Source organism: Montipora foliosa, chromosome 3 (genome assembly GCF_036669935.1).
Source record: "Montipora foliosa isolate CH-2021 chromosome 3, ASM3666993v2, whole genome shotgun sequence".
Classification (NCBI taxonomy): domain Eukaryota; kingdom Metazoa; phylum Cnidaria; class Anthozoa; order Scleractinia; family Acroporidae; genus Montipora; species Montipora foliosa.
The window spans coordinates 45,580,888-45,595,887 of NC_090871.1; the positions used below are offsets into that span (position 1 = coordinate 45,580,888).

A 15,000-nucleotide genomic window follows, 5' to 3' on the forward strand; every position below is an offset into this window, starting at 1 on the left:
ACGCCCCTGCCATTCTGAAAGAAGGGAATTAAAGACCTAGAAGATATTTGTTAGGACGTTGCGATGATAGATTTGCAGAAAATTATGTTTAGCCTACCAGTCTTAACTTTTGCACTATGGTCACCTATACCAAGCAACTTATCGATGGTGGGAATTGGGCTTTTACCTCGCGTTGAAGAATGCTAGAGAGCCAGAGGACACAAATTGACGTAAAATAAAAGAGACAAAAACACTAAGTAATTCCTACCCGAAAACACAGATTCAAATATATTTTCAATTATGGTAACTCCATTGTTCCCGATCCCCGACGTAGGAGCCGAAATTTCTAACTCACGACTGGTGTAGATCTGTTTTAAAGTAATTTTTTTACTATTTCCAGAGGCTCTTTGTAGGTACATTACATCTATTAAGAGCTTAGTTTATGTGGTTTAGTTAGAGTATGGTAAACACGTTTTTGGCCAGCTTTGACTTTACTGAGACTGCCTCAACATTTCGAACAAGTTAAAGTAAAAGGAGGTAGCTCAAACCAGACAAAGTCTACGATTTTTGCAAGAAATTCAGTGTTTCGTGCTTTTAACTTTCGCACAATGATCTACAATCCTGGACAAAATTGTTGAGACACTTTTTACTTCCTTCTACATATCTACTGAAACAAATTATTTCCATCATGTAAATCTTCTTGATGCAGATCCAGAAACATTTAAATCTCGGCTCAAAACATTCATGTTTAAAAAACACTTTTCAGATTAATACTATGTTTCATTTTATGAATATTATATGCTCACTATATGAATATTATGTGAACATAATTATATACTTTTTATATATTTACTTTTTAATATTGTATATTAGATTCTTATACTAAACATAAATTAGACATTCCTTTCCCTTTTTTATTGTAAGCGCATTACGATTAGAAATGCGCACTAAGTACGTCTGTTATTATTATTATTATTATCATTATTATTATTATTAGTATTATTATTATTGTTATTGTTATTAGTTATTAGTATTACTTGAAAATCACCCTTCCCTTTTGTCCTAGTATGCCCATGGCACAATCAATTTCATTGCTTCATGTTGGAGGTCCTTTTAAAATCTTTTCTTTTTTTTTTTTTTGCCGTGGTGGCACAAGGTGAAGAGCTTTTAGTTCGTTGAATTCAAAGGCACGTTCTTTTGTTTCAACAGTCTCGTCAAAGAAAACAAATGAACCGCGCCCGATCAGACCGAGCGTTGGGCTCTATGGATGAAATTACTCATAAGAGATTGAAGACTGTGGATGATACTGAGATGGGTTAAACCAAGAGGTACGACGCTGTATACAAATAGATTTTGACATCTTTATGAAAAGATGATGTTGCATAGCGTAGGTTTGATAACATCGTAGAGGCTCCGTTTTGGCTGCCGTAGTTAACCCGCTTTCGGTAATTTTTTGGTCCCTTCAGATTACAACTCCTTTGAAATTGTACTTCCCTCTAAGGTCATTTCCAGTGAGCATTAAATGACTTAAAGACATACAAAGCAAGTTTCTGTTTCACATTTGTTGTATCGATGGAATTTGCTCAAAATGAACATCACACATAACATTATAGACTTAATGTATGGTCCAGAGGAGGGAAACAGTTAGTTTTGTTTTCCCGAGAGTCCTCAGGACTCGAGGGAAAACGAAACTAACTAGTTTCCCGAGGGACCAGACATTAAGTGCTTTGTTATATATTTAGACTTTTCCTGCAACAGTCGCAGCGAAGCATCTGGAGCGGGCAACAACTGCGGATTTTGATTTGAATTTGATCAGGGCCACGTGACAAAGAATCAACCAATCACAATGCTCATTTTGTTGAGCGAAAGTCAAGGTATATAACAGTCTTTTATTTGTTCCAGGCGAACGAGACGAGGAACCAAGATCTATTTCAGCACATGAAAAATGACGATTCAACGAACCACGATGCTCAAACTCTCGACAGTGCGACCGCTGATCAAGCTAAAGAACAGGAAAAGGTTAATTTTCCCGATACAAACAGCGAGGGCGATGATCGAAAAGAAGAAGAAGAAGACGACGACTATGAAATGAAATCAACTTTATTGGAAGATAAACTGAACTTCCTGTAAGTGCTTGTTGTCTGCTCTTTTTTTATAGATAGTTTTTTTTTCGTCTCAACTCAGACCGGCTAGTCTGATTACGAGAGGGCTTTGTTTGTCCCGTGCCTTTTTAAGCTGTAGTAGGTAGATCACGCATTGACTATTTGTCTACGATGATTGGTCGTCATCCTATCCGTCCGCTACCGTCGTAACTGATCTGCCGATTTGTCTCCAACTGTCGTAACGTCACCCGGCCCAAGCGCATGCGCGGTGATGCTACAACCTCTAATAGGGAGCTTAAGCAAAGAAAACGACCACGACGGCTACGAGAACATTATCTACAATACTATTTCCTTTATGGTAATAATTTCTCGATTATTCCAGGTCGTTCGGCATGCAAAGTGTGTACCAACGTTCCAGAAACAAAATTGGCATGAACGGTGCGGATGGTTGGACAGAAAATTCAGAATTTATCGTCAAAAACCTCATATTTCGACAATTCACGTCATTTTCAGGGCGAGGACGACTAAGAAATGTATCAAAATGTAAAACGCACGTGCAAGGCGTACATAGCTATTGTTTTTGGTCCTTTAGACCCGTCCACGCGTATCCGGATTCGTTCTATTATCCAGGACTCCTCTGTTTCTATTGTCAACACGTGCATGCGCCATCAGGCGTGCGAGTTGGCGACAAGAGAAGCGGTCAGCGCTCAAAGTATCCGGATTCGACCGTCCACACGATTCCAAATTCTTTCCGGATTCAAAACCTCCCACTCTCTTTCCTGTCGTCGTCGTCCTTGCGTAAGTTGCCTAGTAACTTTCATGCACGCCTTCCCGAAAGAAGGACTTGTGTATTTCAACGAATCCCTCGGGTTGTTTGTTTCTCGAAGTCCCGAAAACTTTTCGGGCCCAAAAGCCATCTGTGAAATTGCCAACCGCTTGTTTTGGAAAGCCGCTCTTTTAACATGTTTCAAAGTAACAAAAAGAAAAAAAACTATGAAGTTTGACGAATTAAATGCCCTCCGTTCTTGAGTTACAAAGGGAATTGTGACACCCGAAATTGCCCGGAAAGTTTCGGGACTTTCGAGAAACAGCCCCCAGCTCCGTGATCTGGGTCGTGCACAATGGATCGTAACAATGGATCAGACATATCGAAATAAGAAAGAGAAAGAAATTCCTCAAAATGGGACTATGGATAGTTTTTTGGCCACCTATACCACGTATACGGTGTTACTACACTTGAGCAGGCGGTTTTATTTTAGTTTATTTTGTTTAAAAAAATGGCAACGAGGCTAGTATCGGTCAATGCGCAACGTAAGGTTTTGACTCATTTGTCAAAACCGCTGTTATCTGTAATAACGGTGTGAGTACATTTTTAAGAGTCCAAAGTTTAAGAGCTGCCACAGTTAGATTTAATGTGACATTGACCTTGAAAATCATTTTAAAACCTCAGACACCAGACAGACCAAAACAAACCAGATTGCTGCCACCTGTTAAACCAACCATCACAACGGATACTGAACAAGAAGAAGAAGAGGCCGAGGCCGTGGACCGAGAAGAAGGAATGGAAACTAGCGATAGTGAAGAAATTACCGCTGACCGCTTGCTGAGCACCTATCACTCTTCCGAGATGGCCTTTGCATTCGAGAAAATGGTAAGCCCTGTAACAGTTGTCTAATGTCCAATAATGCTTGGATTTAAGCTTAGAAAGAGCCAAAACGAGGCTTTGAACAGTTAATTTTGGCACAAATTATTGCACGAAAAAGCTTCTCAAAATATTGAAAACCAAGCTGAGAGGTCAAGTATTTAAAGGGACACTGTCACGCTAAATTTGCTCTTTTTAGGTCAAAATGGGTGCAAAGCTAAATTAGTACTTCAGCTCACACATACAACATTCCTGACAACCCACTGACAAGATGTGAAATATATTTATGGCACAAAGAGCTATTCGTATTTAATTTTTGGTGTCCTTCTGACGACACAGTCTCCAAAGTTGAAAGAACTGGCCAGTTTTTTCAAGTTTCAATCCATTTCCGTGTTCTCCATCCTTGGGTGCAAACAACAAAGAATAGCTTCAGTACACTTCAATGGTTATTGCATTGGCAACAAAACTACAGCATTATGTTTTGGTATTCATTGATGCAAGGACGTGTTTTAGTGTTTTGCAGTTTGACTAAAATAGTGTGACACTGCCCCTTTAAGTTACTTTATTTTAATCGTAATAGGTCACAAATGAAAAGGCAACCTGACTAGACTAAAGAAGCAAAAGAGTACTGAAATGGAGTCAGGTTATGACTTGTTTCCATATCTCAGAATGCCCTTGGACGATGGGGCCTGGGTCAAACTTACCGCTATGTAAAGAATAGATCACTTTCATAAATGGCGACCACTCTGTTGTATTTATGTTAATTAGACCTGATGGCCTCATTTTGAAACAAATATTCTTTTGAAATTTGCTCGTCGTAGCGAGGCTAGAGAGGCTTATTAGCATTAAAACAAAAGAATATTCTATTCGGCCGCTATTATGAAAGAGGTCTATGAAAACAGGCAGAATGAAAGTTTTAGTTCAACATAGCGTTTCTGAGCCAAGCCGCGCTGATCTACAATATTTAGGTTTAATTACCACGTTGAAAACACCCCTAAAAAGAAATAGTGTTTCGCACTTTTCTTCAGGAAGAAAACTTTTTGTGCTAGGTATTTCCACATCATCTATACGTGAATGCTACATTTTAATGCAAATTTAATGCCTTCTTGACCCTGGGAGATTTGAACTGGGTACAACATTGAGTTAACCGATTTGGTCTATTGTCTATTTTCCCGCAAACTTGATTTAGAAATTGACACCTGTTGGGTGATGCTGTTGGGTGATGCTGTTGGGGTCAAACCTGATAGCAGATTGTTTCTCTTGGGTAATGAATGGACTCTAAGCATCAGCTATATTCTGTAATTTGCCGTATTAGTTCAACTGACATGTCACCCGTGAATTGGAATAACCTAAGCATTGAAAACTCCTTCACAGAGTGCCCACTGAATCCCAATCAAATTACACAAGAAAATTTGGGGTTTTGAGGAAACTGAAAGAAAGACCTCAATATGTACATGCAAATATGAAGGCGAGGTTGGTTTTTAGCAATTGTGTTTCAGCTTTTTTTTTTCGGTAGGATATATCTTCCTTGGACCCTGAGAAACTCAGGTCAGAACTTGAGAAACAGTTAGCAGAGTGGAGCAACCTAGATCGAGGAACGAGCGAGGAGCAACAGGTCGCCCAAGAGGCCTGGCACAAGTATGAACTTCTCACCACCGGTCTCTCGCAGGAGCTTTGTGAGCAGTTGAGACTGGTACTGGAACCTTCATTGGCCACAAAACTCAAGTATGTCAAATTCGAGAAAACAAGTGTTGCCTTATATGCTTTGACTGAGAATGAAGACTCCAAAAATCGACTATCCTGTAGCGACGACCTCTCAAATGCGCTTTTTGTCTTGGGGAGGGGGGGGGGGGGGGGCGCGCTTACTAGAGGGTTGACTGTAATTTTCCCTCTTACTTTTAGGAGTTAAACAGGCGACTAGTAACGTGTACACTCTTGACTGTAGTGTATATGAAATCTGTTTTTTTCTTGTGAGCATTTCTCATATCGACTTTTAATCGCCTTTCGCACATTATGTTACAAAAACCGCGATAAATGGCTTGTGGTCTTTTCGCTCCGGCGACTCGAGTGTTTGTGGACTGCCATAATTTTTTACAAACAATAAACTGTGAGATGCCGAGCGAAAAGATCGTAATATTGTACACGTGCATGGGGTATCGTATAGAGATCAGCTTGCGAGGGTAGGTATAAGTGGCTGGGAAAGACTGGCTTGTTTTCTCATGTTAAGATGGCCTTGAACGTTTTTTTTGTTTTGTTTTTTCTTTGTTTGTTGTCAGAGGTGATTACCGATCCGGCAAAAGATTAAACATGAGAAAGGTGATCCCATACATCGCAAGTCAGTTTCGCAAGGACAAGATCTGGCTGAGGAGGACTAAGCCGAGTAAACGGCAGTACCAAATCATGCTAGCTGTCGATGATTCCTCTAGTATGAATGATAATCACTCCAAGCAGGTAAGTAACTTTGATGCTTTGCTATTATTCTAAGTTCTCGCAAAGCAGCGAGATTTTTATTTTTATGTCAGCACATTACTAGCAGAGAATGAGCAACTGAGGTCTGAGAAGCTGATAAGACCCATAACCGGATTCACTGGAACCCCAGAACATTGAACGAAAATGTCAACCCACCCCGCACTCTTTTCGCACACTATATTAGCCAATATCAAAAATACCATAGTACTCTTTGTTTGTCCCTCCAAAAGTTTGCATAAGCATTGTTTCCAGTTTCTTTTGGGACCGTTCTAAGTCCCAAGGGAAAATATAAACAATGCTTATGCAAATTTTTGGAGGGACAAACAAAGAGTATTATGGTATTTTTGATATTGGCTTATTGAGTCTTTATCAGTCCCACACAAGTGTGGTTTGACGGAGGTACGGTTTATTCTTCATATCCCTAAAATCTAGGAGAGACTACTGTCCTGGCGTGCGAAATGGTCACTTCGGTTTTCCGTCCTTACTTGCAAAACTTGTCTCGCGTAAGGTCCCAGTTAATGTCGCTGTTATGATCGTTTTATAATATGAAATATTTTATATTTGCAGTGACTGTAGGAACGCTTTACACATGAAGTATATCCCACGGGAATTAATCTTCACTCTTACGCAAATAATTGAGTTGTGTTTTGGTTTAAAAATCATGGCCGCTGGCCACGTGATCAAACTACGTTGGAAGGTTGCGATTAAAATGGATACGCCACAGTCAGGTGTCAAATACATAATCCAAGTTATACTTCCGGAAAAGAACCAGTCATTCCATGCACCATAAGTAGTATCGTTTGTAGTGTTAAGTACTAATCGGCGCTCGTTCGAGAATGGTTAGTTATTATGACCGTCTAGGGTCATCTTCACCTTGCCAACCTAACCCAATGTTATGTAGTTGTCATAAAGTGTACCACCTGACTGTAGCGTATCCATTCTAGTCACAATCATCAAGTTCAGGAAAGCAGGACAAGCGTACGCACATACAGAAGAATTAAAACTATGGTTTACATGCAACTAACACATGCAGGTTTTGGATGTTGTATTGTGAACAATATTGAAAAAAATTCCTGTCCTTTTTTTGGTTTTAGCTGGCATTCGAGTCGCTAGCAGTTATGAGCAATGCATTAAGCCGACTGGAAGCCGGAGATCTCGGTGTCTGCAGGTAAAAGCCCTTTATGAATGAAGGTTAAAAGCGCTCTTTAGTTCTTACACTTTTCCCGCCATCAACAGTGGCTGCATAATTTTCCCCCATGATACGAATTTGGCTCATTTGATACCCGTGGGTGTTGCGATTTCCCGACACGTGGTGATTGGGCGCACATACGGAACCTAGGAGTGGTCAGTTTTTTTCGTATTCTCATTCGCTTGTGAATTTCTTTTGAATTTTTCTTTCTCAGCTTTGGTGAAACTGTCCGCCTTTTACATCCTTTTCACGAACCATTTACCGATCAATCAGGAGCTAGAGTCCTGCAGCAATTCACGTTTGATCAGCAGAAAACCAAAGTGGCACAAGTGAGTTTAAAAAGTCTTTATATGAAGTAAGTTTGATTACAAGAGAAAAGAAGGTGTTTTGAACCGAGAAAACGCGTTTAGCTCTCACATCTTAGGAGGCCGAGATCGGAAGCGGTGAAGGCCAGTGGTAGGGATACTGGATTTGTATGGGAATGCAAATCTCGCTCCGAGAACCAAATGGATATGTCTTTGGGGGTCCGAAATTCAAGTACCCTGCGCATGCTCAAAATCCATTTTTGCCGCTGCATTCTTCTAGTTGCGTTTTCAACGCTGCCATATTTAGTTGAACTATTTCTTTCTATTCACCATCCTGCACGGAAGGTACAAACTTGAAATACCAATGTACATAAATACGTTTTTACTCCGTTTTACTTAACTTCTGTTGTCAGTTATTTTTAATTTATGATTTCTTTTTATGTGGCTATTACAGCTTCTCGACACCTGTACCAGCTTAATGCTTACGGCTCAGAGATCACATTCATCTCCCCGAGTGAGAAGAGACACGTCTCAGCTTCTGCTGATTGTATCTGACGGAAGGGGCATATTCCTGGAGGGAATGGAGGTCAGTGAATCTTGAACAGTTTGTTTTCCCAAACCAACCGAAGCAGTCTTTAAAACCCATAAAAATTTGTCGATGAAAGTATAGACCACTTCCCCGGCAGAGAATTAGTCACCCACGTGACGTTATTTAGAACCAGATGTTAGAAAGATTTATCATCGCGTTTACGTGAAGCGGCCAATGGGGAACGGCAGGTTTGTGTGTTAGACAAACATAAAGATTATCTTATTCTTGTTCTCATTTCTCTATCTCGCGAGAAGTTGCTCGATCTCTGTAGATTACATGCAGAAAATGAGCCAAAATCATGGTCAAACAAGTTTCTTTGATGTGTGGCAAAAACGAGAATGTTAGCTTGACGTTTGCCGTAAACGCGATTTTAAGTCTCTGTATTCTTAGGTCTTTGTTAGGTCCGATTTCGAACCTTTTTTTCTCCTGTTTCTTTGGGCGAGGGTTGTAGCTCCGCGATATTAAATCTTGCACTACTGTCCCCTTCGACATACTTGAGAAAAACTGACCTTCAGACTGCAAAGAGGCGACTGGATCGGGATTTCAAATTTTTCAGTTGCTCTCGTTTCCTTTTATTCTCTAAAAGTGAGATTAGGATAAAAACACTGCACATTTGTAAATAAAACGTTTCTTTTGCAGACTGTCCAAAAAGCTGTGAGAGTTGCAAGAGAGGCTAATATTTTCATGGTTTTTGTGATACTCGACAATCCTGCTAACAAAGACTCTGTTCTTGACATCAGAGTCCCAATCTTTAGCCCGGGAAAGCCACCGGAAATTAAATCCTACATGGAACAGTTTCCGTTTCCGTTTTACATCATACTACGGGAAATCAACGCGTTGCCGCAGATTTTGAGTGACGCTTTGAGACAGTGGTTTGAATTGGTTGCAAGCATAGATTGAACATAACAGACGAGAGATCCTGGGAAAAGATGGGTGTGACGTAATAGCTACCACCGGCACGTTTCTCGCCAGGCGTTTCAGCTGAGCTCCTAATAGCCTCCCATACAGTCGTTTTTAGGAGATTCGTATTTCAGCCTCACCTCACTAACGCTTGTTTTTCGCAGTTTAGCCAGTCGAATTTCATCTACTGAATTCTCGAAGGTGAGGTCACACGCAGAACAACTTTAGTAGGAAATTCAAGAGAAACATGATGGCGAGTATAACGGATTACTAAATAAGCTTAATCGGTCATCGTTAGACAATGACTGGATCGTGGTTGGCCTCGCAGGTCAAACTGTGGGAAAGGAATATCTATCAGGTAAGCAGGCGTTTGTGGGGAGGAGGTGAAATGTGACTCTTCTTAAAGGTGAGGCTGATCTTGAGTGTAGCACAGCCGTCGTGAGTGACGGACGCGGTGTCCGGGAGTTGACCTTTCTTAATTCTACGAAATGTTTCTGCTTAGCGCTTGCACAATAGAAAAATATGAGAAAAGGAAAGATTACCGAGAACATTAAAGAGAAAATGCCACACACCAGGTTGCTGCCTGTTACTCGGAAACGCCTCATTGTGCAAATCACTTGTAGGATGTGGTGAGCCTACATTTCCATTCGTCGATTTTACTCCGAGTTTACGAATATGGCCCATCGAACATTGCGGGAGAAGCAGGAGCCATCAATCATTATACGTCTGCTTCCAAAGGATAAGGATTGCTAGCAATTTCTATCAGCAAAACTCTTCGTGGTGTTTCTAAATTTTTATACACAGCTGTTAGGCTCGGCCGGTCCGGTTTTCGACAGCACATGAACTCAAGCAGAAAATATCAATAGTACTTTGTACCATCTCTCATTAAAATTAAGAATTTGTGTCCTTTATCTTTTTAAGTTCAAGCGCTATTTTCTTTATATCTTCAAGTCCTTCCTCTAGTTGAGCTGCTGTACTCTTCTCCTGATCCTGAGTCGGTTCTTGGTCTTCGTTCTCACTGTTCCGAACAGAGTCCTTGTCACTCCCTGACAGTTGTTTTATAACGAGCATTACGTACTGGTTTAATTTATCGTAATGTTCCGGACTTAATTTGTCTTCAAGGTAGCTTATTATCTGCGGAACGCAACGGCCAGGTGCGTGTAACATGCAGCCTGTGTGGTGTTGGAATAACACCACTGACGCAAGGTGAAGTGCCATCGCTGGCTCAATTTCCTGTCGTAACTGCTCCTGTAAAGCGCAGCGGCGTTCCAAAGTCAACTGTCTGCAGTAAGAAACATAGGAAAAAACAATCTTTATCTTTGTGACCAATCGCGGCAAGTAACTCCCTATTGTGTTGACTTTGTTTAAAATCATTCTGGCTGAGAACCAAGCATTTCAAACTAAGGAAAGTTTTCAGAAGATCGGAAAAAAAAACAACAACAAATGACTGGCGTGAAATAAAGACAATAGGGAGTGCCGAAGTTCCAAATTTGACAATCCACTACCTCAGGAAGGTAAATAAAAAACTGATTTTCATAAGAAAGTACGCTTTGAAAACAATTTGTAGGGGACAAAGCCATTTTGTCCTCTTGTTGACCACGCTATTTGATGGTATCGAAATGGCTGTAAGATATTGATATCTTTTTTTTTTTTTTTTTCAATCTCATAAGCCTGGTGGTTTCTGCATGAGTTCTTCCTCGTGACCTTGTGGTTATAAATTTCTGCTGTGAGTAAATGAGGATGATGAATTTTTACTCAACACGATAGCCTGCGTAGCATGGCGGTTTTGGTTGCTAAGTAATAAAGGCGGGCGAGGGCAAAAAAACCGCGAGGAGATTGGGGCGGGAGCGGTTTTTGTTTTTCTCGCCTCTTCGCCGCTCGTGCGTCCGGCTCGACAAAACCGCCATGCTACGCAGGCTATCAACACGACTGCCAGTTGCCTATTACCGGTTGTATGACAAACAATTACAACAGGCAAACTCACCTTTCTCTTTTCTTATCCAGCTTTTTCAACATAAACTCGCAGTAATCCAGACCACATATTACCTCAAATTGGATAAAGAATTCCTCTGTTTCCTAAAAAAACGGTTATACTGTAAGGTCAATCGATAGACGTTCAGTCCAGGACAACGATGGGAAAGTCTAGAGCCAAGTGTACAAACAATAGGCTAGTTTCGAATTGTGCAGCAACAAAAGAACAGAGTCAAGGTTCAGGGGAATAATTTGCATTTTCCTTTGTTTTGAACAAAACAAAATGCTAATTATTCCCCTGAACCTCGACTCCGTTCTTTTGTTGCTGCACAATTCGAAACTAGCCTATTGAATAAAATGCTTGAAGCTTGTTGCGGCTACAAAACACTAAAGCCGTGCTCACACTTAACGTTGATTATGATCGACTTAAAAGTATAATTCAGGCTATCATACTCCATTCAATTTTATTCAATTATGTTTGTTTCACATCTGCGAAAATTCAAATACAATAAGCAGGGTAACCTCGCAGTGAGACAAAATGGCCCCGTATACCGTGGCTGCCACGATTATCATCACCATGCTTGCGCCTAAAAGAGAACCAAGGATTCCGAGAATAGAAGAAGTCAAATCCAAATATTCGCTCCATAAAGCGATTAGAAGTTTCGTCCGCTCATATACCACCACGTGTTCGCCATTCTGTTCAAGTACGCATTGTAATTACTTCAAATAACCCCCCTGAGGTTGTTTGAAATAATTATAATCCAATTACAATCACGTACTGTAAGTTGAATGAAACCCTAACCCTAACCCTAACCCTAACTTGAATTGGATTATAATTTGATCATAATCGAGGCCTAATAAAGCGTTTTCACATGACGTCACGGCGGCCATGTTGGTGTACCAAACTAATCCTCTGGGAATTGAACTCTATTTTTATGCAAATCCTTTCTTTTGTTTCAGTAATCCAATATGGCTGCTGGTCACGTGAGTGAAAACAATCTATTCCTATAGACCACTTTCTTAATGGCGGCCAAATAAAATATTCTTTTGTTTGAACACTAATAAGCCTTTCTAGCCTATTTCAAAAGAACATTTGTTTCAAAATGAGGAAAGTAGGTCTAATATTAACATAAAGACAAAAGAAAGTAAAAGTGGTCTTTGTGAACACGCCTTAAGGACGGTGCCTACTAATTCAAAGTTATTTTTGCGCGTTTTACTGAATATGCAGAAAACAAGTGTTATTGAAATCCAAAAAGAAAATTGAGGCTAATCAGGCATTTTTCGAAGATAATTAATCAACAATATTTGTAAAAAGCTTTAAAATACAAAGCAATGCATGGCGTTCTTTTCCAAATTGAAACTCAATTATCTCTGAAAAATGCGTGGTTATCTCCAATTTTCTTTTTGTATACCAAGATCAGTTGCTAAGTTCTGCTTTCTCCGCATAGTTATGAACCGCGCAAAAATAGCCCTGTATTAATAAGCACCAGCAATAGGAAATCCGAGTATCTCGAGATGCGCAGAACGTATGCGCAATAACAATAGTAGGCACCGTCCTTAAGAAAACAAAATGGAAGGAGGATTTACGATATCTGGTGGAGTCGACAAATCCAGGCGATACTCAGAATGGGTTTGTGCCAGGAGCACCTACCCTCAGTAGCCAACTCTTTGCCTTCCGTACAACCACCCAACAAGGTTTCCATTCATTCATTTTTGACAAGAGGAACAACCATAAAAAAAATTGCACAAACCTTTCCACTTAGGGTCGTATTAAGCTTGATCAGTTCAGTTTTTATTTTCTCTGGCAGTTTGGAAATTATTTTCAGGCGATCCTATGAAATGAAATAAAAAGAAAAACACTGTACATATGACTAAAACGACAAAATCAATTATCTTGGTTTTCTTTGAAGCCAGTATCGTTAAACCGAAACCAAAACCACGTGCAACGTCGTGAAAATTGTCCAATCACGATAGACGTAGATGAGCCAATCAGATGGAGCTACCCGCGCGAAAAACGCGAGCGTCCACGTCAATTGCTTTTGCTTTTGAATGAAGATGTGGCGCAAGGCTTGTGTGACTCACTGGTCATCATCTGGTCATACCTCTTGTGTTAAAGCCGAGTCATCCTTGATTGTGATCATGTGATCAGCACCTAAAAGACTGACTGCCTGATTCACCATGTCTGTGCAAACGGTTTTCAGAAGATGGCGGCAAAGCTGTACTTGGACATCATCTGCGAAAAATAGAAGATACTCGTTGAATCCACCTCTTGGCTGAAATCAAACTACTGGTGCTAACTGCTGGTTCATGATTCCAAGCAATCGTGGATCCCGGCGCACCGGTTTAGTCGTACTCTTTTTACAACTATGACCAGGCACTGCAAGTCGTGACGATGGGGTGTTCGTTCACAGACAAAACGAAAACGCAGAAGATTAACGATTGTTTGAAAGAGCGTATTTACTACAACAATCATGCACCACAAAAAAGAAAGCAATCTATATTCGAACCGTAAACTTGAAAATGTAACTATGCAAAATATATGATTAAAAATATCTCCACTGTTTCCCCAAGATAGAGCAAGTTTCAATCGCGTGTCGTAAAACCAAAACTAAAGTAATTACTTTGGTTTACTTCTGATTGGTTAAAAAGTGGCGCGAGAACTTTGAACCAATCACTGAGTGAAGTAATCATAAAACAAAGCAATTCGCTAATTACTTTCGACGTTCAATTGAAAACCGCTCTAACTGTACTACTTAATTTGTTGGGTAAACCATGTTAGTCCTCGGAAAATCGTTCTTTCCCTTCGACGGGGATAGAATAACCGCATGAATATATCATATCGTTTAGTGACCCGCCAATGTCCAAGTTACTACGCGATTCACAAATATGCCGACTCTCAAGTTCAACTTTCAACAAACGGTTTGGCGTTTTTACTGCCAATAAATCAAGACCGTTAGAAGCAAAAACAGAAAATCAACCAATCGCAAGGCTTGATGTCACTCATTTACCCGTAACGCTGCAATGTTTAAAGGCAGTGTAGAACGAAACCGTTTTTTGAAATTTTGAATTCTGAATCCTCGTGTTTATGAATGGCACAGCGAAACAACAGATGTCGCACGACTTACCAGCAAATAACTTGATGCCCTTGTCGAACAGTTTGGCATTTGCCCACAACACGTTGACTTTATTCTGCACCTCCGAGTGACTCATACGGTTCTTGTCGCTGGTGGATAGAAATACTGACCTAGCAACCTCCTGATAACACTGGGTCAGCGGCCTGTAAAACAACAACCTCTATCAGTGCTCTTCTTTCAACAAGGGTGTGGTCCCAACCCTGGATTCGAAAGCCGAATTACGTGTTCTAATCATTGTCTGCAGGCGCGCGGCTTTTTCTCCAGGTGATCTGGTGACGCAATTTGGAGGACTGGGAAGAAATAAATTTAACGCCGTATCCCACAACCGCGCGCGGCCTTAGGTGTTGTTTCTAAACTCCCTGCAGTATTTCCATCGCCAAAACTCAACAGATCATTCCGTGTCTACCACATTTCCTGTTACTGAATGAACATTCAAGTAGACCCGACGAGATCTAACCTCGCTTCTGCCATGTTGAATTCGAAAATAAGGCCGCGCGAGGTTGTGGGATACGGCGTTAAAATTGTTCTCCCCAGTCCTCCGAGTTACGTCACCAGATCACCTGGCTGTGAAGGTGACACAAGTCGTCGCGTTGTTTCCATCATCATCATCATCATTATTATTATTATTATTATTATTATTATTATTATTATTATTAGAGTCAAACATGTGGCGACCGTGAAAACCATAAAACTCTTGGTTCTCATACGACCAGAAGTTAC

General features: G+C 40.5%; 2 protein-coding genes across 2 annotated transcripts in view; one reads left to right on the forward strand and one right to left on the reverse strand.

Moving 5' to 3' along the window:
* Nucleotides 1-9,921, forward strand: part of LOC137995988 (midasin-like) — a 14,723-nt gene extending 4,802 nt beyond the window's left edge. Inside the window, exons 4-11 of the mRNA XM_068841429.1 lie at nt 1,882-2,105; nt 3,459-3,732; nt 5,240-5,448; nt 6,000-6,174; nt 7,287-7,360; nt 7,596-7,710; nt 8,141-8,272; nt 8,915-9,921. Coding sequence (XP_068697530.1) covers nt 1,882-2,105; nt 3,459-3,732; nt 5,240-5,448; nt 6,000-6,174; nt 7,287-7,360; nt 7,596-7,710; nt 8,141-8,272; nt 8,915-9,175 — 1,464 coding nt within the window. The 3' untranslated portion in view covers nt 9,176-9,921. The remainder of the gene's footprint in view (nt 1-1,881; nt 2,106-3,458; nt 3,733-5,239; nt 5,449-5,999; nt 6,175-7,286; nt 7,361-7,595; nt 7,711-8,140; nt 8,273-8,914) is intronic.
* Nucleotides 9,922-9,957: 36 nt separating this feature from the next.
* The window catches only part of LOC137997495 (E3 UFM1-protein ligase 1 homolog), a 25,690-nt gene continuing 20,647 nt past the window's right edge, over nt 9,958-15,000 (reverse strand). The window contains exons 13-17 of the mRNA XM_068843532.1: nt 14,272-14,423; nt 13,249-13,379; nt 12,898-12,978; nt 11,160-11,251; nt 9,958-10,457 (exon numbers count right to left, since the gene is read on the reverse strand). Of these exons, the coding sequence (XP_068699633.1) occupies nt 10,067-10,457; nt 11,160-11,251; nt 12,898-12,978; nt 13,249-13,379; nt 14,272-14,423 (847 nt within the window). The 3' untranslated portion in view covers nt 9,958-10,066. The remainder of the gene's footprint in view (nt 10,458-11,159; nt 11,252-12,897; nt 12,979-13,248; nt 13,380-14,271; nt 14,424-15,000) is intronic.